This window comes from Podarcis muralis, chromosome 15 (genome assembly GCF_964188315.1).
Source record: "Podarcis muralis chromosome 15, rPodMur119.hap1.1, whole genome shotgun sequence".
Taxonomy (NCBI): Eukaryota; Metazoa; Chordata; class Lepidosauria; order Squamata; family Lacertidae; genus Podarcis; species Podarcis muralis.
Genome location: NC_135669.1, coordinates 23,882,165 through 23,905,257, shown reverse-complemented (window position 1 = coordinate 23,905,257; position 23,093 = coordinate 23,882,165). Strand labels below are relative to the sequence as shown.

Genomic DNA, 23,093 nt, shown 5'->3' with positions numbered 1-23,093 from the left:
TTAGCTAAAGTGGTGCTTCAGGTTAAGAACAGTTTCAGGTTAAGTACGGACCTCTGGAACGAATTAAGTACTTAACCCGAGGTACCACTGTACATAGCTTACATTAATACGCAGAATATATGGTGATGGCATGTGCAAAACATTCATATTGTGGTGCCACTTGAACCTTCTGTGGCAATGCCTTTTTCACTTTTTGGAAAACACTTTTTTTAAAAAAAAAGTGTCATAACATTTTTATTGTAATGAAAGATTAGTTTTCATCCACATTAACAGTCTGTAGGCTTTTGAAGGTGGTAACTGGCACATATGTGACAGTTTATTAGGCGAATCCTCATCTTCATTGCGTTTTCTGGATAAACGCACACGGATACGGTAAGGAACATTCCTTACTCCTTTTGCCCGGACAGCCTTGTTCAAGCGGGTGTCAGTGCGTACATCAGGAGTCCCCATCTCCTTCATTGCAAATTTACAGATCTCCTTGAGAGCACGAGGAGCCCGCTTCTTGAAGCCCACGTCATGGATCCAATTGTGAATGTTTATAGTATATTCCCGAGTAACCACCTCATTGATGGCTGATCGTCCTTTCTTCTTTTCACCACCTTTCTTTGCAGGAGCCGTCCTGCTCAGGATCAGACCAGAAAGACTTTGGAAAACTTAGTCTTAAGGCTTTCTGTCTATCAATTCAATTTAGGTTCTCTCATTGACCATACTAAGTAACGTACTTGAAGCTATCCCTTTCTTGAAGAAATATTTCTTCTGGATTTTCCTTTCAAGCTGCTAAAGGAATTCCGCCCCACCCTTGATCTTTCAGAGAGATGAGCTTCATTGTCTAACAGTGGCACATCTTAGGTTCTCCTGCATTGTGACTTGAAAGGCAAGGCCTTCTAAGGTACAGGTCTTCAACCAGCAGGTGGGTCGAGGCCACACCAGGCGAGTCTCAGCAAAGCTGTTGTTGCCACGTCGGATTTCAGTTTAGGCTGACCAGAGCAAAGGAGCACTACACACATGGCTAGATTATGACACGTTCTTCTGATAAGATCCTCATTTTATCAATTTCCACACATGCTGCAGTGTGGCAGGAGAAAGATGCACAAGGCTTTATTATTATAATTTTTAATATGATACATATTTCTGGTTTTCACTTAGTAGTAATGCTAAGGTAATAGTAGGTATATTCAGTGGGGGGTTTTCAGGGGGTACTCCAGGGTACGCACTAATGGCACCTCTTTTTTTGTTGTTAAAAGTGTGGTGTTTACTGTAACAACTTCATGAAGAGTACTGCCACCTATTTTCTAGGGGGGAAAGCACTCAATATATTGCTCTGTGAATTGCCATTTTAGGATTAATAACGAACACTATCAGCACTGTTAAGTATAAAGCAAAAGTGGATCCCACGTTGCAGCCTGGGAGTCAGAGGTCAGTCTTGGGTCTCAATCAGTCAAAGACCACTGTTCTAAGGGAAAGCAAAGTGCAAACATGAAGAATCACAACTTTAGATGATAAATATATAAATGCGAAGTTTTACTGATAAGCCACTGTCCTCCTTTATAATCTGTGTTTAATCTTTTTTTAAAAAAAATACTATTAGAGCTGGATTTTCCAATCAAATTTAAAAACCAGTTGGGGAGTGGCAATCTTCAAAATCCCTACTTTAATTTTGGGCATTCAAACTATTTAGCATGGGACCCAGGCTCCATCAAGAGTCGTGTTTTACTGGGCCTTATGTAGATCAAAACTTCTACAAAACTGAATGACAAAAAACAAAATCAAAACGGACTTCTCAAGTATCAGGATTTAGAATCTTATTTTATTTTGGCAATAAGGGTTACAAATTGGCCTTTTGTACAATGACTGCAGAATTCAAATTACCGTGTCCTTCTTAGGACTGCAGGGAGCCTTGCTAAATACATGGGCAGAGTCCAGTTACAAAGAGACCTTAGGTTCTTTTGCAGGTGATTTGTCAAAACAAAACAAACAACCCTATGTGTCTGTCTAAAATACTTTTGCAACTAGGCTTCTATCCAGCAACATAAAAAACTAATATCTGTATCACTTTGCTTTATCTTAACTATTTGGTTAAGAGTTCTGTGAGATTTGAAGGCTTACCATACACAGAAATGAACTACGTAGTAGCACCTTGTACCTCTCTTCACTATGGGATCTTTGCAGTAACAACTCTAGAGACCACTGCAGCAACATTTTAGGATGATCTTTCACATATGACAGTGAAACACAAGACACCGTCGCATAAATATTTCCTCACAGATTCTTTCCCTTGGCAGTCATCTTGTCTTAATTGACTGAATTAAATTGAGTTCCCTACTGTTCATTTTTCAGCTTTTATGCCTGCCACTCAAAAATTTGGGATTTTGTGGAGGGACCCAGAAAGGCAACCCGAGGCGACAGGCAACCTGAGGTGATAGACCCTTTGAGCATCATTCTCATTTTATGTGCCCCCTTTTGTTATTTGCCATATCTATCAGACAAACCTGACAAGAAGTTAATGTCTTCTGATTGGAACTCTTGCCAGCATCACACATCCTATGGTGAACTTACCCGGGCTGTAACACGGAGCAGGCTATAAATCACAGACCACTATTGCTAGGGAAATCTCTTCTCAAAACAGGGAAGGGGTGGGGAATGATAAGAACAATTATCCACATGTTTCTGAAGTGCCTCAGGTTATTCCTTGCACATCAATTCATCCAAGGTGTGTCTCTCCCCCCCCCCCGCCCCATTTCATTCTTTTATAAGTTTAAAATGGGAGAAAATGCTTTAAAGGGGTTTTGTTTTGTTTTTTGCATACCCAGAGGAGCAGGAGATAACAGATCAAATGACCACAGAAAAGGGAGTAATATGGAAATCTAGCCAGAGGCAACACCACTACCTTCTCATAGTAAAACATATCATTCTTGACTGTTTCTTCCTTGCTTCTTGCCTCTTCTATGAACTTCTATGAATTGTTACAGGCTTTTAAACCTCTAGTACAGGGGTCCCCAAACTAAGGCCCGCAGGCCGGATAAGGCCCAAGGGACTCATTTATCCATGCTCGCTGCCACCGCCCACTCTTACTGGCGCTGCGCTGCGTGGCTGCCCACTTCCAGGTTGGAGGAGCACCGGAAATAGCTTGTGCGCATGCGCAAGCATTATTTGCGCATGCGTAAGCGTTATTTAAGGGACACGGGTGGCGCTGTGGATTAAACCACAGAGCCTAGGACTTGCTGATCAGAAGGTTGGTGGTTCAAATCCCCATGACGGGGTGAGCTCCCGTTGCTCAGTCCCTGCTCCTGCCAACCTAGCAGTTCGAAAGCACATCAAAGTGCAAGTAGATAAATAGGTACCGCTGCGGCAGGAAGGTAAACAATGTTTCCGTGCGCTGCTCTGGTTCGCCAGAAGTGGCTTAGTCATGCTGGCCACATGACCCAGAACCTGTACGCCAGCTCCCTCGGCCAATAAAGCAAGATGAGCACCACAACCCCAAAGTTGGTCACAACTGGACCTAATGATCAGGGGTCCCTTTACCTTTTAAGCATTATTTCTGGTGCACATCCGGGTTGAAGGAGGCCCGTGCACATGCGCACAAGCTATTTCCGGTGCTCCTCCAACCCAGAAGTGCGGCGGAAATAGCGTGTGCGCACGCGTATCGGCACGCGCTCCCCTGCCCTCCGGCCCGCCAAGTTTGCTGACCCCTGCTCTAGTAGTAGAAGACAGCTCCAACAGTTGCAACTGTTGAATGCGTGTGTGTGTGCAGGGGTGAGGGCAGGGGATTGGGGTTGGACGGCCATTATCAGTTTCAATAGTTGCCCTCCACTTGGGGTCTGTGGACTCAATTGTGCTTTTATCTTCATCCTCCACCCTCTCCCTCTCTCTCACCCCTCCCCCCACCAGAGACCTTTCACGAGCTGCTATGCTTCAGTTGCTGCCAAGCAGCTATGTTTCATCTTCACCCCAAAGGACTCTGTGGCTGTAGATATTTAAAGGAATTCCCTAACCCCCCCCACCTCTTTTCTTGGGGGCCTCGAATAAGCTTTTCATAGCTGCAATTAGCTGAAGGCCAAGCACAACCTTTTAAAACACCAGAGCTCCTCGTTTCATCAATCATTCCGCAGAGGGATGGAATTAGGCTGCTAATGTTAATTTCATCAGACAGGGAGCTGATTTCCTCTGGGGTTACTGCATGACTTACTGCAGCATCACAAACGAACCCTAATTTGCCTAGATCTGGGGTCCTGTGGAAAGACAGTCTAGGAAGAGATGGTTGGTGGACAGCTAGATAGCTGAGCTTGACGTATCTGTGCCATACCATGTTAATGCACTAGGGATGGGGGCGGGGGGTGGGGAGGACAGAATAGTTCTTTCTGTTTTTTCTTCATATGGGAAGAGACAGGATACGGGTAGATTTGGGACAGGGAAAGCAAAATGCTGCTAGGCACATGGCTATGATAATGCCTCTTTATCTCCACTGAACCTCTCGTCCTAAAGTGTATGCTGAATAAATGGCTATCTATTCATCCAGGTGCAGTAAACGCTTGCTCTTCTTTTGAGTACACCATTCCACTTCTCTCCATCATACTGTTATAGGAATTCCAAGCGCGCGCGCGCGCGCTCTCTCTCTCTCTCTCTCTCTCTATATATATATATATATTAAATGTTCATAAATTTACAAGGTCTGAAATGGTACAGGAGAGCAATCCTGAAGCCATTTTGACTCTTCCAGTGACCTCAAATATTCTCCGCAGTGAGGAAGGAAATGGGAAAGCCTCCTCCTCACTGTCTCTTTGCTCAAATCCTGTCTTAAGGGCGTATTTGTGTTTGAATAGGGTGAGCCTGTGACCTGGATTCAGGAACTAAGTATTTAGCATCTCAAAAGGAATGGTCAGGCTGTCCAGGTGGAGCAATCAGTGACCATTGTTAGGTATCCTGACAAACAGGATTTCTGTGGTAGACCGCTCCCTGTGATGCATTTCTGCTGGAGACTACTGATGTATAAAGCCTTACATGGTTCTAGTGCAGAGAATCTTGGAAGCTCCCTCTACATCTCCTCTGAAACTAAGCATGATGCAACTCAAGCACATGTGTTTAGCACTGTGACACCAGTTCTCTAGGATTCTCTTCCTTAAGAAGTGAAGCAAGCCGCAACATAGTTTATGTTTTCAATGTTCAATGGAAAAGTTCCTCTTACATCTTCCAAAATCAATTTATTTCATTCCTGCAATTTGCAATTCTTGTTGGTCTTTATATTGTAATACTGTTTTAAAATCCATTTTATATTTTTGGGTATTTTCTGAATGCAGGTGAGCTTATAAATTCTGAAACAAACAAAATGATTGCACATCCATCACAGCCTTCCTAATCCACTGAGTTTAAATTGTTTTCAGCAACTAAAAAACTATCAGAAAACAGCTTGGGTACCAAACAGTAACCACTGTAGAGTTTCTCTGGACTGTGAAGAGAAAACCACCAAGACATCAACAATGAGATGGGCATTTTATAGGATCTGAAAGAATCTATCTTGTTACTTCCTCCTTTTTACAGCTTAGGTCAAATTAGCAACACACTTTTTAAAGCATTCCTTTGGACAGAATGATTTGAAGTGAATGCCACAAGACATATTCCTCAAGGTGACTGTATATTAAATGAAGAGGAGTTAATATTTGTAGACTATCCTAACCTGCAAGCTACAGGAGAGAAACACAACCTTCAAAACAGATTTGTAGATGTAAAATATAAAATGTCAGCTGAGAATATATTTCTGATTCTAGTTAATTCGTACTACTGAAATGCTGGTCCATCATTTTGGTGTTTTGTTTTTTCCCCTGTTTCCAAAGGTTGTCCAAGGTTGTCCAACTCTCTAGAGAAAATGGAATGTTGCAAAGCTACATTAATGCTCATCAACCAAGATACACCAGGGCCAGAACCAACACAGAGCTGGAATCAATGGGCAACTGTGTCACATAGCTATAATTAGGTATGCATTTCTTCAATGAATTTACAAGCGAACACCACACCATGAATGCTGTACTCCTCTTGTCAGTCCTGATCAGTGTGTGCGCCTCTGTGTGAAGATAAAATCCAGTCACTGCTTTCCTCCAATTGCGGTTAGATGCATTCCTACACAGTACTAGGACTCATCAATGTCAGAATTCTTACTTCTTCTACCCAGAGTCCATCCACATACTGTTCTAGATTTATCAACTATAATTATTATTATTTATTACATTTGTATACCACCCTTCATCCTTAGCTCTCAGCATGGTTCACAGCAGAAGAATAAAAGATAGAAACACAAAATGTATAATAAAAACAAGGAACAAAACAAACAATAGTCCCCCATACCCCAAAACACCTTTAAACAGATAGAGGATGTTAGTCAGCCCAAAGCCTGGTTGAAGAGGAACTTTTTTGCCTGGTGCCTAAAGATGTATAATGAAGGTGCCAGCTGAACCCAGAAGAAGAGTTTGGATTTGATATCCCACTTTATCACTACCCGAAGGAGTCTCAAAGCGGCTAACATTCTCCTTTCCCTTCCTCCCCCACAACAAACACTCTGTGAGGGGAGTGGGGCTGAGAGACTTCAGAGAAGTGTGACTAGCCCAAGGTCACCCAGCAGCTGCATGTGGAGGAGCGGAGATGCGAACCCAGTTCACCAGATTACAAGTCTACCGCTCTTAACCACTACACCACACTGGCTCTCAGGAGTGTAAGTCTGCCTGTGCACCAGAGTTCAGGGTTGGAGAGGGGCAGGGAAGCTCTCCTCCTGCTCTCTGCCTCTGAGACAGGCCTGACCTGGTGGCGGAGGCAGAGCTACTGTGGCCAGGCGCACCTTGATGCAGCCAAGGTGGGATCTTCTCTGCCACCGGGTCAGACATGACCCAGCGGTATAGCTACCGGAGCCAGGTGCAAAGCGCCTCACAGCCAAGGAGGGTGGGCGTCCAAGAGGAAGCAAGAATGACATGGAAGTAGTTGGTTTAGTTGCATTGGGATTCACCAAGGCTGCACACATCTAGAATTGCTGCATGTAATGAAATCTCAGTGACGCATTAGCACTGTTGCCAAAAAGTGGAGCCCTGCATATCTTGTCTCCCCCCATTTCCCTTGTCTCAGCCATTTATCCAGATAATTTCCAACCAACTCAATCTTTGACAAGAATCTAGCCTATCATTTGTGCTTCCAGTCTGTCTTTCATGGGATATAAGGAACTGCCTTATTTATACTGTCAGGCAGGCCATTGACTCATCTAGTCCAGCACTGCACTAGACTTTGGTCCAGTTACAAATTGATTGGCAATTGCTCTTTAAGCATATAGATAAGAGTACTTACCCAGTTTGCCTGATTAAGCTTTAAACCACATGAAGAGCTCTGCTGGATCAGACCAAAGGTCCTCTAATCCAGTGTCTTGTTCTCACAGCAGCCAACCAGATGCCTATGGGAAAATCGCAAGCGGGACATGAGTACCGCAGCCCTCTCCCCACAAAGCTTCCCCAGCAATGGGCACTCAGAGACATACTTCCTCCATCTTTCACTGGAGATAGGACACACAGCCATCATGTCTAGTAGCCAATGATGGCCTTATCCTCCACAGTTTGAGATGCGGTGGACTGAATTGGCACCTTTCGCTTGCAAAGCATGCACTCTACTCTTCCACTTAAATGGTGATCCCTCTCTCATCCCTGCCTTATAATCCCAGCCTGGTAACTCTCTGCCTTCTGTCCTGCCTCTAGCAGTGACTAACTGGCTCTTCTTCCCAAGACCACCTTGACACCCTTTAGAAGGCTCCAGTTCTTGTTTAACCTATTGCCACTCATTTCATGAATATAACTTGAAGAGGCTGACCATACCTCCAGTTCTACGGGAATGACGGGACTGGGGTATGACAGGATTTCATTGAAAGCAGACGAAGCGCCTTTCCAGGCAATTGGTTTATTGCACAATGGACTCCAAATTGTAACCTCTGATTTCACAGTGTCTGTAAGATACTGAATTGTTGCTTAAGAAAATCCTGGCCTACAGCCACCAAACTCATTTTGCAAAAGCCACAACGGAACCATTAAACGGCAACATGTTTTTCCAACCAAGGCACAATGCCGAAAAGTCAAACAGGCAATCTCATTTGCCAGTTCCTAAGCACACCAACTGCTTAATTCTTTATAGAAAGAGAGTGCTCATATAGCGATACTTGAGTTTGAACAGAGAAAAGCCACCTAGTTTGTGGCGACCGTCTTTCCAGCTACAGCTCAGTGGTAAGTTTATCCTCTTCTTTTTAAGGGTCACGCAACACAGCGTTCTCATGGAAAGCAAATTCATGAAACACCCACGACGGCCGACAAACTGGTGCCACCTTCAGAGAGGAGGATATGAGCTGCAGGGATGCGGAAGTAATGCAGCCTGACTGTTTCCACATAGAAATGGCTTTCCCCCCCAGCTGAGCTTGAATAAATGAAAAGTACGAGAGACCACAGTAACTTGGGAGTCAGAGCCATCTATCCCTAGCTGGGTATTGCTGAACCACTTCAATGCCACAGCCCAAGCTATTTCCAGTTCACTGCTAGGCATCCATAAATATAACAAAAGGAACCTCTTAAGTGTGTTCTTCTTATTTTTTGTGTGGGGAAAGGGGGAAACAGAACCTCAACTGCTTCATTTCAACTGAGTGTTGGGGGAAAGGCCCTTGTAAGCTTAAAACAAAAATCCTGTTTGCTAACCAAAGCTTTCACACTCAGTAATATGTGCTAAGCTATCTGCATGAGGCAGAGGGTGTATTTTTGTTTGCAAGCCCTGAATTCTGCATGTGCTTTTGTTAGCTTGATATCTTTCTCAAAACTGCTTAAGGTGTATGGGTACTGAAAAGACATCTTGAACAGTCTGTGAACTCTGAATCAAGTTCTATTCACCTGTATAGCAAGAAAGCTGTTATCTGGCATGTAAGGTTGATATACTTTATGTGGGGTTAAAAAAAGGGGGGGACATACAGGAGAGGGGTCAGATACATTAGACATGTAAGGTTTTCACACATGTCACCTTACTTGTCTTAGGTACCCAGGTACACAGAGTGTCTTCCACCAGTTTTAGCAGTTTATGACCTTATGTGGATGGGAATAGCTGGACTTCAGTGGTCTATGCTTTGGTAATATCTAGATTAGACTGCTACAATGTGTGCCGAGCTGGCTTTGAAGACTGTTTGGAAACAGCAGCCAGTGCAGAATAGTGATCAGACTACTGAATGGAACTAGATGACCTAAACATATATAACTCCCAATTCTGGCTCACCTGCACTTACTGCGTATGGCTTTTCTTGCTTACTCCCAACTGCTTGGCTGCCAATTTATTTTGGAGCCCAATTCAAAATGCTGGTTTTGACCTATAAAGCCTTGAATGGCTCAGGACCCTGCAACATACCTCAAGGACCACTTGTCGCTATATGAACCCACCTGGACCCTGAGATCAACATCTTAGGATTATTTACGTGTGTCCCCTGAGAGGGTGACATAAAATGGGGTTTTTTTTTCTGTAGTGGCCCCAGTTGTTGAATACCTTCCTCACAGAGGCTCGCCAAGTACTGAATTCGTCGTCCTTCTGGTGCCAAGCAAATATGTTTTTATTCTCCTGGGCATTTGGACAACGCTAATGGTCTGGTTTGGGTCATTTATTTTTTGGTGGGGTGATTATTATATGTTGTTGGATGATTACTGTTGACACTTTAAGCATAATGGGGGGTATTATATGCTATTGTTCCTGTAAATTATTTTGGGACTCCTTTTGTATGAAGAAATACACACATTTAACAAAGCTAATCTAAACACACTCCAGAGCACATCTCCTCAGCAATGAGAGAACAAGTCTACGTACTTCCAAATGTCACAATTCATTGCCCAGCACTGGGAGCACATATCTACAGCTGACCCAAATAAAGAACAAACGCCCAAGCAGATGTGGGAGGCTCCATGGAATAAAGCCACACTGGAAAAATGAAATCCGAACACCAACTCCTGAGAGAATACCTTTTCATTCTGGTTCTTCTCTGGTCCATCCATCCATCCATCCAGTTCCTTTTTAACCAGGCCTTTGGTTGATCTGATTGACATCCTATGCCCATTTAAAATGTGGCTATTTGGGGGGTGGGTTATTGGGTTGTTTTTATTTTTATTATATATAATATGGTTTTTATGTTGATCTTCTCTGTGAACCACCCAGAGACCTCTGGGTATAGGGTGGTATATGAATTATTATTATTATTATTATTATTGAAGAAACTGTAAACTATGCTTTCAGCCTTTGAGCTCTCAAACGTAACTAGAACGGGAAAGGTGCTTCTTATTTTTGACTTCTTATTTTTTTATATTACAATATCAAAGTTTATTGAAAGGTGCTTCTTATCACCTGAATCCATCAGTCTCTTCTCTCCTAGCATCCCACACCTACTTTGTTAATTTTTATCAAGCATTTGTTGTGGGCTCCAGTCAATGCTACTTAAAAGAATATTTGCAAGAGACATGGAAGCAAAGATATTCCACTACTTCCACACACATACTCTCTCCTCTTGGTAGCATGGGATTTGAAACACGTTTGCTTCCATCATTGCCTTACAGTGCATTGCTATGCAGGTTTTCTCAAAAGTAAGTTTCATTGAGCTAGAATGGGTATAGAATTGCAGGTTTTGCTTCTCACATTCCTCTGATGATTTCCATGGACACTGGGGAATAAGCACAAGGAATGGTGCCTCTTTCTCTCTCGACTCCTGATGCATTGATTCTATTAAAACGATGAAACATTTTGGGTAGCATTCATGGCGTAGCTTGGGATGTCGTCTATCTGAGCTGTAATGTGGAGTGACAAGCTCAGTGCTTCTTGAATCTGGGAGAGTGGGGGATGGGGGGGGGATGCACTTTTCTCCATTGATTTGTGTCCTATACTGAAAATTCAGCCATGCTCCTGGCTCCAATGCTTAGAAACCAGCAGCCTGTTCAGCCAGGCAAGTACAGAAGTTCAGAAGGAAACCAACCTCTTATTTTGTAGGCAAAATATGCAGATGCTGCTCTCTTTGTGCTTGTTTGTTAATGATGAGTTTTGCTGGCTTTGGGTGGGCTTGCTTTTAATAAAGCATTTAGCCAAGACAGTATTTTAAGTTATTCCTTTCCTATGGCTGCTCTAGGAAGACTACATATTCCACAGCTATTTAGTGATCATGAGATCGGATTATATAAGAAAACTAATTTTCCCATTTCTAAGGGTTTTATTTCTGGAGGAGGTAATGAAAGTTCCTAAGCCTAAATTAACACTCACATAATTCATATGGGAAGGGGACGCGGGTGGCTCTGTGGGTAAAACCTCAGTGCCTAGGACTTGCCGATAGTATGGTCGGCGGTTCGAATCCCCGTGGTGGGGTGAGCTCCCGTCTTTCGGTCCCAGCTCCTGCCCACCTAGCAGTTCGAAAGCACCCCTAAGTGAAAGTAGATAAATAGGTACCACTTTGTAGCGAGATGGTAAACGGCGTTTCCGTGTGCTGCGCTGGTGCTGGCTCGCCAGAGCAGCTTTGTCACGCTGGCCACGTGACCCAGAAGTGTCTCCGGACAGCACTGGCCCCCGGCCTCTTAAGTGAGATGGGCGCACAACCCTAGAGTCGGACACGACTGGCCCGTACGGGCAGGGGTACCTTTAACTTTAATTCATATGGGAAGCAAGAGACCCCACTGGTGTGGCTTCTCCCAAGCAATTTTTTTAGTAACTGTTGTTCTATCTTACTATCCGCTCTCCTCTCTACACTCATATGTAGGGTACAAAGGGCAGTTAGTTTAACATCTGATATGGGGAAATGGGTGGAAAGTATTATTACGGTAATTAAATATAGAATTACCAACAGAAGAACAAGTCTTTCTAGTGTGTAAAGAATCAGCATGGCTTCCACAACAGTAAGTTCTTTCTGAATTTTTAGAGTTCTCTGGTAGTTTTGATAAGTATATGGATAGAAGTGATCCAGTCAAAATTATCTACTTAGGCAATGATTTAGTCCCTCCTGTGTAAGCTTAGCAGTCAAAGGATAAGAGAGCAGGTCCCCATATGGATCAGTAACTCATTAAAGAACCAGTAGCAAAGAATGGGAATAAATGGATAGTTCTTCCAATGGAGAGATGTAGGAAAGCACAATTCTACAAGGATTAGTATAAGGACTTGTGCATTTTCAAAAATGACACAGAAATGCTAAGTTTTATTTATGACACCAAGTTGCCCAGGCTGGTAAGAACAAAAAGGGATTGTGAGAAGTTCCAAAAGGATCTTGCCAATTTGGAGGAATAGACATTAAACTGACAAATGCAGTTCAAAGTATGGCACATTGGAGCAAATTACCTTGGAAGTATGTGGCAGCTATGAAAAGGGTGAGTTCCATGTCACTGGGAAAACAGTTAAGAATAAAACCAACAAGCTCATAATGCCAGTATACAAATCTATGGCATGATTACATTTGGAATACGGCATACAGTTCTGCTTGCTACACTTCAGAAAGAATATTGTGGGGAAAATTCAGCAAAAGGGCAATCAAAATTATAACTGAGCTGGAACAACTCCCCTAAAAGGAAGAATTGCAACACTTGAGCCTTTTTATTTTAGAGAAACGTGTCTAGAAGGTGACAGGATAGAGGCATTTAAGATTATGCATGGTCTGGAGAAAGTTGACAGAGACATGTTTTTCTCCCTTTCTCATAATACCAGAATCCAGAGTCATGTTGGAAGATTCAGGAAAGACAAAAGGAAGCATTTATTAAATTACCGGTAACTATGGAGTTTCCTACCACAAGGTTTAGTAATTGACACCAATTTGGGCAGCTTTAAAGGGCATTTAGACAAATAAGGCTATCAATAGCTGCTAGTCCTGATGGCTGTATCCTACCTCCATATTAGAGGTGGTATTTATCTCAATACCAATTACTAGGGAGCACAAGCTGTTGCACCCATGTCTCACTTGCAAGCTTTTCACAGGCCTCTGGTTAGCCACTGTGAGGACAGAATGATAGCCTGTATGGGTCTTTGGCTTGATCCAGAAGCTGGGCACTTCTTATATGAAGCTCATATAGAGGGGAAATGGAAAGAGCAAGGCCAAGCCCATGAACATTTTTTTCACAGGAGACTTGAGGAGCCTTTTGCTTCAATAGTCTGTAATGCAAATATAAAGCCTACATTTGCCAGAATGCGCATTTACATTACAAATGCTCCTCTGAGTTCTCTTCCACAAGGATCAGTTAATAGCGACAACAAAAGCTCATAAGCAATTTCAGCTTTACAATTGCTTCTGATCCTTTGCATCTATTTAGTCCAGCTATCTTTGAAGAGGGGAGGATACAGGATGGAAGCTTGTGATCCACCAGTCTATTAGAAATTCTATTTTCCTACTTCATTCAAGACCTAGCAATAGCTTTCATACAATACCTTTCATCTATCAGTCAGGGTGACTGTTATATATCTGGCAAAGCACCCAGTGGCTTTCCGCTTAGATCATCAGACGTCCTTTTCATTTTGATTTTAAACATCTTGTAGGCACACAACTAGAACCAGGTCAAAGGATTGGTACATCTAGCTAGTATGATTGGTAGTGGCTCTCCAAGAACTCAGAAAGATCTCTTGCTCCTCACTTGCTAGCTCATCCTTTCCGAACTAGAGAAGCCTGAGATTGGTCCTGGGACCTTCTACATTCAAAGCCTGAGCACTATACAGTGGTACCTTCGGTTACATATACTTCAGGTTACATACGCTTCAGGTTACAGACTCCGCTAACCCAGAAATAGTGCTTCAGGTTAAGAACTTTGCTTCAGGATGGGAACAGAAATCGTGCTCAGGCAGTGTGGCAGCAGCAGGAGGCCCCATTAGCTAAAGTGGTGCTTCAGGTTAAGAACAGTTTCAGGTTAAGAACAGACCTCCAGAACAAATTAAGTTCTTAACCCGAGGTACCACTGTATTATGATGAAGAGAGTTCTATGGTCTCTCCCCATGGAAATCTGGTAAGAAGTCAGTCTCTCAGATATTTGGGTCCTATGTCTTACCCCCACCCCAGTTGAAGGACCATCTTGCCATGAGAGTGGAGAAGAAGCAGTTTTGCTCATTCTAAGCAAACAGGTGCATTTCCCCTTTATTGTAACTTACAACAATAAGCGTCAATTTTGTCTTTTTAATGGGCTTTTGTAAATTGCTTTGTGAGGTTTGCCTGAAGAGTGGTATAAAATAGGGGTGGACGGCCAGTTTTCAACCACTCAAATAGGATGTGAAGCAATTATTATAAACAAATGTTGGTATGTGTAAGTCAGATGAGGATATAATCAACTGAAATAATACATAGCATTACCATGCAGATCTAAGAAAAAATGTTCATTAATTTGTGCGGGGGGGGGGGGGGTAGCAGGGGACATGGAGTTGGGAGGGGTTATTCCCCCCCCCCCCCTTTCACCAAATCTTTCACCAAATTTTAAGCAACCGGACTGTGGAAATAAAAGATTAAAAGATTCTTAAGTGAATCTGAAATCGCAGCCGAATAAGGCTAATCCAAAGGGGCAATTGCGAAAAGAGAATCATAGGATATCTGCTGTCTGGTATTAACTTGCTCATCCCATGAGTGAGACCTGCTGCCTAACTGCTGTGTTGTGTTGTTTTTGACTGCTTTTATTGTATTTTTCACATCTCCTTCAGACAGGTGTGTGGAAGGCAATATATTGATTACTCAGCTTTCTACAAGCTAGAGACAGGGAGATGCAGGCATCTGAGCCGAGTTGTAGTGTCCACACAACACACACACTGCCCCTAAATCCAGGACCAGGCTAAACATCCAAACCCAAACTTGCCAGTGTCAGCAGCCACCCATTGGTCTTTCCACTGCTGAGCTGAGTGATATTTGCAGCCACTGGAGTTTGAAAGAAAGGCAGCACTCTGAAAGGAGCAGGAAGGCAGATCTTTTTTTAAAAAGCCCATCCATTCTTTGTCCCCACTTGAGTGGGACCAAAAGTTGCAACAAACAACAAGGTGTGTGTGTGTGTGTGTGTGTGTGTGTGTGTGTGTTCCTGCTAAACCCAGGAGGTTTTCAAATACCAGTAACAGTAGGGTAAGAATAAGCTGAAGTACAGAAATACCACAGGCTAGCTTGTACTCTGGTTGGGTGAATGAAACTGATTTGGTTGACCTTCTACATCATGGATAGGCAAACTAAGGCCAGGGGGCCAGATCCGGCCCAATTGCCTTCTAAATCTGGCCGGGAATCACGTGTTTTTACATGTGTGCTTTTATTTAAAATGCATCTCTGGGTTATTTGTAAGGCATAGGAATTCATTCATTTATTTATTTTTTCAAAATATAGTCCGGCCCCCCACAAGGTCTAATGGACAGTGGACCGGCCCCGTGCTGAAAAAGTTTGCTGACCCCTGTTCTATATGATACCACAGCTGCTAGATAATGTAAGATATGTCCTGGAATTGGGGGGTGGGGGTGGGGGCAAGGCTCCACACCCAGACAAAAAGAAAATCAGTACTGTGACCTGTTAACAGCTACCTGTTGCTCTTCCCTCTGACTAGTTCAACTGATGATGTTGGCCAACAGGGATTTGTATGGGGAAAACCTAGACAAGAGGAAAAAGGAGTCTAACTTCACGAATCCTCAAACCACTAGGCATCACCTACACTTTTCCACATAAGACTGTGTAACCAGCCGTGTAGCTGGCTGCTCGGGCACCCAGGGTGGCGGGTGCACCCTGCAGGCAGTGTGGAGCCTGCAGGCACCCGAACCACCATTTCACTCCCAGGAGAGACGCGTGGCTTGAGCATGCTGCAGGCCCCGCGATAAGTGTGGTGCCCAGTGCCCCCCACCCCCTTTGGTTCCGCCTCTGTGTGTAACACAGCTTCAAAAGCATTCTCCCCTTCTGTTGTTTCCAGCAACCGGTATTCAGAAGCATTACTGTCTCAGGTCATGAACGCAGGGCATAAGTGTCATGGCTAGTAGCCACTGATACCCTTCCCTTCCATGCATTTGTCCAATCCTCTTTTAAAGTCATCCAGGTCGGTGGCCATTGCTGCCTCCTGTGGGAGTGAGTTCCATAATTCAACTATGTGCTGTATGAGTGTTTTCTCTTATCTATCCTGAATCTTCCAACATTCAGCTTCGCTCGATGTCCACACATTCTAGCATTAGGAGAGAGAGTATTACTGTTCTTTTTCATGTCGTTGGACTTCACTTTCGATCAGCCTCAACAGGATGGCTGATCGAAAGGATGCTGCTGCTGCTGCTGTTGTTATTAATATTTATTAAATTTATATCCTCTCCCTCGTTTCAAAGGTGCCTGGGCTGGCAAACAACTGACAAAGTAATAAAAACATATATGCTGTTGAAGTTCAGCAACACCTGGAATGCCACAGGCCCCCCCCCTACTCAAGGGACAATTATTTTCCAAATTTAATCTACTTAACCAATTTGACACCAGTGCAATCTAATTGCTTTGCCACAGAACGTACAGTTGCTCTTTTACCAGGAGTAAGTAACAGCTCACCACATGACCAGCCTTCACTGTTAATCCTGGCTGATGGTAGGGAGGGGCTGTTCTGGGATTCAGCCATATGGTTAAAATTGTGCGCTGTGTATTTTCCCTCCTCTTTTCTCTCTTTCTTTCCAGACATGCGAAATTACTCTGTGCAGCCATAGATGTGTCTCTCAGCTGCACCGCCTCTTGTCTTCCCTCTTCCAGATGCTGACAGGCTCCGAACCAGCGGACAGAGAGAAACAGGCTCTCCTCATATCTGCATGGAAACTGGATGGGGGGAATGAATAGCAGAAGGGAAGAAGGAGCAAAGTTGGTTATTTTTCTGGCACATGGATGCAATTACATGGAGCACATTCCAGAGGCGTTACTTTGAATTCTGAGCAGGTCTGCCTGCCATTCCTGAGTGGAGAGAAGTAAAAAAAAGGGGGAAGAAAAGTCTCTCTCACAGAGACGGAATGTCTGCACTTTCTATCCTGTTTCTAGGTAAGTTGGAGGTTTTTGTTTTAGTCTTTTCTAAAAGGAAAAAAAAAATCCTAACAAAAGAGGAGTTGCAACCACAACAGTAACTAGCAAGGGAGGGGCTCTTGGAAAAATAAGTTACTTTTTATGATTTAAAGCGGGGGGCTGGCATCGAAGTTTGTTGAGCATGGAGATCATCTGTTTTCAATTTCTTGGCATTTTTATTATTTTTATGGAGAACAAAAATAGAGGGGGGCAGTTAAAATTCAATTCGCATATCGGAATGAATAGAGTTTAAAGCATGAGGCTCTCTTCTCCTAAAGGTGTGGGTTGATGTTGTTTTACACAAAAAGCTATTGAAGCTTTTTAATGTTAAACACTTCTCTTGAAGAAATCTTAAATGCCGCCTGCAGAGCTCACACACACATAAAAATGCTGAGGTTTTTAGGATACAAAGCCTTAGACAACTTTGCCATCCACACATTTGAACAACAAAGCATTGTTTCAAGATTAGTGGCCAATCTGCTCACTTTTGTGTATGTCGTTCTGCTCAGAAATTTATTTCTGATATTTTAAAGGAGCCCATTGTTTCCAACTGATACCATAGACAGCCCAAAATTAGAAACAGATGTGTTAAAAGTACATGGGAGGGAGTTGAAGAAGGGAGAAAGAGGGAGCGGGGATGCACGGAAGAAGAAAAGATAGATAAACTGAAGTGGGGAGCCAACAAAAGAGAGAAAATAAGAATGGTCTGAAGACAAACATAGGGGAAATCAAAGGAGAAGGAAACAACAGAAAGACAGTGAAAGAAAAGGAAAGTAATTTAACACATTACAGAGAGGAGAATCAGGTTTGCCACAGAGTCAACAGGGAACAGCAGCTAATAATGGCTTGCTGATGAGTGTACCTGTAAGATTCAAATTTTCCCAAATGTGTTGCTTACACCTTCACGCTTTCCATTTTTAGCTGCATAACTAAATTATATCTGGCATTTCAGCTGACTTTAAGCTACCTTGGGAAACCATTTATTTAAGTAGATGGAGCTTATCCACTTACCTGGGAGTAAGCCCCACCAAACTCAATGGGACTTTCCTCTGAGCAGACATGAACAGAATTACATGGTTATGCATGTTCTTAAATCTCTTCTGTTGAAATCAACGGGACTTCTAAGTGTTTAACTTGAGCTGGATTGTGTCCAGTGTGCGAAAGGACCAGAAAGGCAGGGAGAGAAATCCAGGGGAACCAGTGAAGCATGGAAAATTATTCATAAGTCTATTTAAAATGCTTTTTTATAATACATGTTATCACTGTCAGCTACTTATATTACAACAAAAGGTTGATAATTATTTGCCGTAGATGGCAAGAGGGGGAAAAAAAACAACCCCAAAAAGCTGCTGGCTGTTGTATCATCTTCATAGCAGGCAAACTAAGTTAGTACCGATACGTCCCATATAAAAGACATTCTCTGTAAAATGGAGGAGGTAAAAAGATGGAGGAAATGATTAAGAAAGGCAGGCTTGAGTAAAATGAGACGAAGGCTGGCCTCCCTTGTGACTGAGTCAGCGGCAGCCTCCTTCTCCACCTCTCCAGAGACATCACAGTGTGGAGAACAAGCTTTCCCCTCAATTCCACTTTCCACATTGGATTGACAAGCAGGCAGCTCCGTGAAAAATCCCATATCAGCGCATCGCAAAGGGCTGCTATGCCTTTATCCCTCCTCACCAGTATGGAAGACCCAGAGTAGATTCAGAGACTCCTCCTCTTTTAGGAAAGCTGATGGATATAAGAAAATAGCAAGAGCTTGCTGGATCAAGCCAAAGGCCCATCTAGTCCAGGATCCTGCCTTCAGAGTGGCTACCCAGAAGCCTGTGCAACAGTGACTACTCAAACACAAGAGCAACCTCCTCCCCATGGTTTTCTAGTAACTAGTATTCAGAAGCATTACCACCCAGAGAGGGTACTGAGGGTGGAAACACGAGGAAGGATGGAGTACAAGGTTTTGCTAGCTGATGCTTCTAAGGGTGTGAATCGATGGACCCTTGATTATCAGCAAGAGCTGGGTGAGGCATAAACATGAATGACCTATTCAAATTCCTGTCTCCTACCAGCTGTCACATCCTGCAGTCTGTGTAAAGGTTTCCATCTCTTGAGCAACTCCAAGCTTTTGGGTCTCCCACAGGAAGTGGGATGTTGCAGTGATGTTGCAAAATGTCCACAGAGGATGGGCAAGTGGGAGCATGTGCCCTCTCTCATTAGCCTTGGTGCCAAGTCCCAATACAGAGTAGGTTGGGAACGGGAGTATCTCACATTTCCCAACTTTCTGGGCACATCAGACTTCAACAGAAGACTGGCAACCAATATCTTGCACTTGTTTTAGCCCCAACATGGCACAAACCTTTTTTTTTTTTTTTGCCAAAATCTACAACAATTCAAATATGGGACGCGGGTGGCACTGTGAGTAAAACCTCAGCGCCTAGGACTTGCCGATCGTCAGGTCGCGGTTCGAATCCCCGTGGCGGGGTGCGCTCCCGTCATTCGTCCCAGCGCCTGCCAACCTAGCAGTTCGAAAGCACCCCCGGGTGCAAGTAGATAAATAGGGACCGCTTACTAGCGGGAAGGTAAACGGCGTTCCGTGTGCTGCGCTGGCTCATCAGATGCAGCTTTGTCACACTGGCCACATAACCCGGAAGTGTCATCGGACAGCGCTGGCCCCCGGCCTCTTAAGTGAGATGGGCGCACAACCCCAGAGTCGGACACGACTGGCCCGTACGGGCAGGGGTACCTTTACCTTTACCTTTTACAACAATTCAAAGGTAGCTTACTTGCAGGAAATGTGATATGCACTGATGGAATACAATGGGAACAAATTAAGTACAAATGGGTAAAAACTGCTTTATGACCCACCCAAAAGACTAATGGAGACACTCCTTATTAAGGTTGTTGGGTTCAGGCTCTGTTTGTAGGATACCTGAAGGCAATTTGGGCCGCTGCTGTGGGAAGGAGGATGCTGGAGTAAATGGGTTTTTGGCATGATCCAACAGAGCTCGTAATATGAGGTTTCTTCTGCACGTAGTGTTTCTCCTCTAGTTTTCACATTTTGTGGCCATTTGAATGAAATCACAATACCAGGGAGTTTTCCCCCTCCTCTGGGATAATATCAAGGATTTGTAACCATTCTATGCCCAATAATGGATAAACTGAGCAATGGCCAACCCTCAAGATAGAAGGCCAGTTCACTAGCAGGAACACAAGCAGAGTATGAAGAGTTGTAGTTCTGTTCATATACGTATCTCAAAGGCAAGAGGATGGAAATTACAACAGGACAGCGCAACGTATAAATTTGTGGGCAAATATTACCAGAAATGCAAATTTTCCATACATTCATTTTTAGCACAGCACACACCCATGCTCATATTTCTGTGCAACCATTTAACTATGCCCATGTTACTCCTGCTGAAGAAATTTATGCTTGTATTTCATTTCCACTTTGTGCAAGGTTAAAGGCCATAGCCAAATTGTCCATTTCTTTGGTAGAAAAGAATGCCTTTTAAGATATACGTTTTCATGTGTAATGTGCAGTTGGGCAAAGTAACAAAAATAAAGGAGTTCTAAGAGCTGTGCTGCGCTACTATTCTGAAAATGCTGCAGGAGACTTCACTATGCAAGTTCTGTCCCATACTAGTAAAACTTAGAAGATGATAAGTCAACACACTCAACATGGTCCTACGTGTACAAAATTTGCTGAAGTTAGGAGTCCCAATATCCAGTAGTGTTGGCACAAAAAGAAGTTCCAATTATTTCAGTCCCTATTATTATTACTAACAACAATGGGTCATAGCCAAATGAAGGGTTTCACAGGGACAAGGACTTTTAGCTGCGCAATGGCATTTCCCTGCCCACTATTCTCCCTGTGTGCCACTGTGCCCTCAGTAAATCTGCTCCAGACATTAGGGTTCCGCAAACTCCTGCAGATTTATGAAGGCAGGGCAGATCACATACATAAAGGAGAGGGCAGGTTACCCATAGAGAATACAGAGCAGGCATAGGCAAACTCCAGCCCTCCAGATATTTGGGACTACAATTCCCATCATCCCTAGCTAACAGGACCAGTGGTCAGGGATGATGGGAATTGTAGTCCCAAGCATCTGGAGGGTTGGAGTTTGCCTATGCCTGGTACAGAGGATGGAAGCATGAAGAATGATGGAGGACAAAAAATTGGTAGCTGATAATAGTTCTTGCAGAAGAGAAACTGTTTCGTTTGACACCACCCAGCATTTTGAAGCCACTTCCAAGCTGAAGTTCTCAAGGCACCTCCTTGTTTTCTTTAGATTCTGGTATGCTGAACAAGTCTTATGAATGCTCCAATGCGTACCTAGATCTGGGCATAGAGATACCCTGGAGCTGTAAGGTCTGAAACAGGGCGTCACTGATTACATTTGGCATGTTTGATAATCTGGCCCATTATACAAATCTGCATAACTTATTCCAGTCACAGGAGATGTCTTTTCTGGCTGTAGAACTTGGACTTACATAGCACAATCCCACACAGAGACATACACACATTGCATTGTTAATTTCCAATGTTCCATCAATCTAATAATGTATATAACAAGCTAAAATCAGCTATTCGTGGGGACGTGGAATAAGACTGTTTTATTCGCTGATGTTTCCTTGTGCATTCAATTGTTTACCCAGCTAATGGATTAGGGCTTGCTCTATAGCCAGCAGTATATGCTTGTAGCCATTTGAGGACAGGCATGTAGCTTTAATAGGTCTTGTAAAACAAAGCATGGTCAGATAAGATGTGGGGGGGGGGGGGGAAGGGTTGACAAGAGACTTGTGGAAAAGGAATCCTAAATCCTACAAGCAATAGTGAGAACCAGATTCCCTTGCCCTCAATGCTGAAGCTGCTAAGCAATGCTCCTGCAGGGTATATCCTACACATGGCATTTCAAATGAAGGTGTTAATTGGATTATCTGTGGTGGAAGATTTGCTGGCACTTGCTATATTCTATCATCATCAATGGCAGTTGGATTATTATATATTCCAGATGGAGGGTGTGTGAGAGAGAGAGCAACAGCCTCTCTCTCTAAAAAAAAAAAAAAAGCATAGCACTCTGGGCTACAGAAAGATTTAGGGCTTTTATTTATTTGTTTGTTTGCAGTTATATCTCATCTTATATGTATTGCATTTATTGTTGTATTTATTTTACTCTGAGCCCGGCTTTGGCTTGGGGGGGGGGCAGGATATAAATAAATTATTATTATTATTATTATTATTATTATTATTATTATTATTATTATTATTATCTTTTTCTCCAAGAAGCTCAAGGTGGTGGTGTACATAGGCCTTCCTCTCCACATTTAATCCCCACAACAAGCATGCGAAATAAATTAGACTGAGAGGCAGTGACAGTCATGGAGTGAGCTCCATGGCCAAGTGGGGATTTGAACCCTGGCTGCCAACATCCTGGTTCAAAACTCTAACCACTACACAAGACTGATTCTTCGACACCACACCAGTTCATGTGTGTGCTAAGTTTGAAAGAGGCCCACTTTACAGACCCCATTTATATAGCAGTTTAGAGGTGGAAATCCAAAAAGTCACTGTTAACATGCCATCATTAATGGGACACTCAAAAAGATAGGACATTGTGCTTCACACCTAAGGTGATACAGTCCATGACAGGATCTCAAAAGGTCTAATTTGGAGGCTGTTTCAACAAGCGACTCTTTTTCAGTTTTTGTCCCCCCCCCCCCCCCCGTCTCTGTAAATCGGGTCAAAGCGCTACATCGACTAGAAAGTATATTTGATTTCTAAACAGGTTCTCTTGCACTTTTTTTTTATAGTGCATAAACACCACCCATCCATTATTCATCTTAAACTAAGAAGTGTTCTTGGTGCTGTTTCTGGAAGTGTCCCTATCTTTCACCTTCCCCTCAGGGCTTTGTCAACTGGCAATCTCTTCTCACATCTTGTGTTAAGTCCCAGGTACTATTATTATATATGCATAGTGTATGCATGTCTATGACATCCCTGATTCCAATTGGGTCTCCGGATCAAGCACAAATTTTAAAAAAGGAAAAGGAAAGAAAGCTCAATTCCTTCCCCAGGCTGTTTCCTAGGACA

General features: G+C 43.3%; 1 protein-coding gene and 1 pseudogene across 1 annotated transcript in view; one reads left to right on the top strand and one right to left on the bottom strand.

Moving 5' to 3' along the window:
* Nucleotides 1–221: 221 nt before the first annotated feature.
* LOC114585531 (large ribosomal subunit protein eL31 pseudogene) lies at nt 222–12,382 on the bottom strand (annotated as a pseudogene).
* A 4,240-nt stretch (nt 12,383–16,622) lies between these two features.
* CLMP (CXADR like cell adhesion molecule) overlaps nt 16,623–23,093 on the top strand; it is a 54,783-nt gene continuing 48,312 nt past the window's right edge. The window contains exon 1 of the mRNA XM_028708450.2: nt 16,623–16,987. Coding sequence (XP_028564283.2) covers nt 16,960–16,987 — 28 coding nt within the window. The 5' untranslated portion in view covers nt 16,623–16,959. The remainder of the gene's footprint in view (nt 16,988–23,093) is intronic.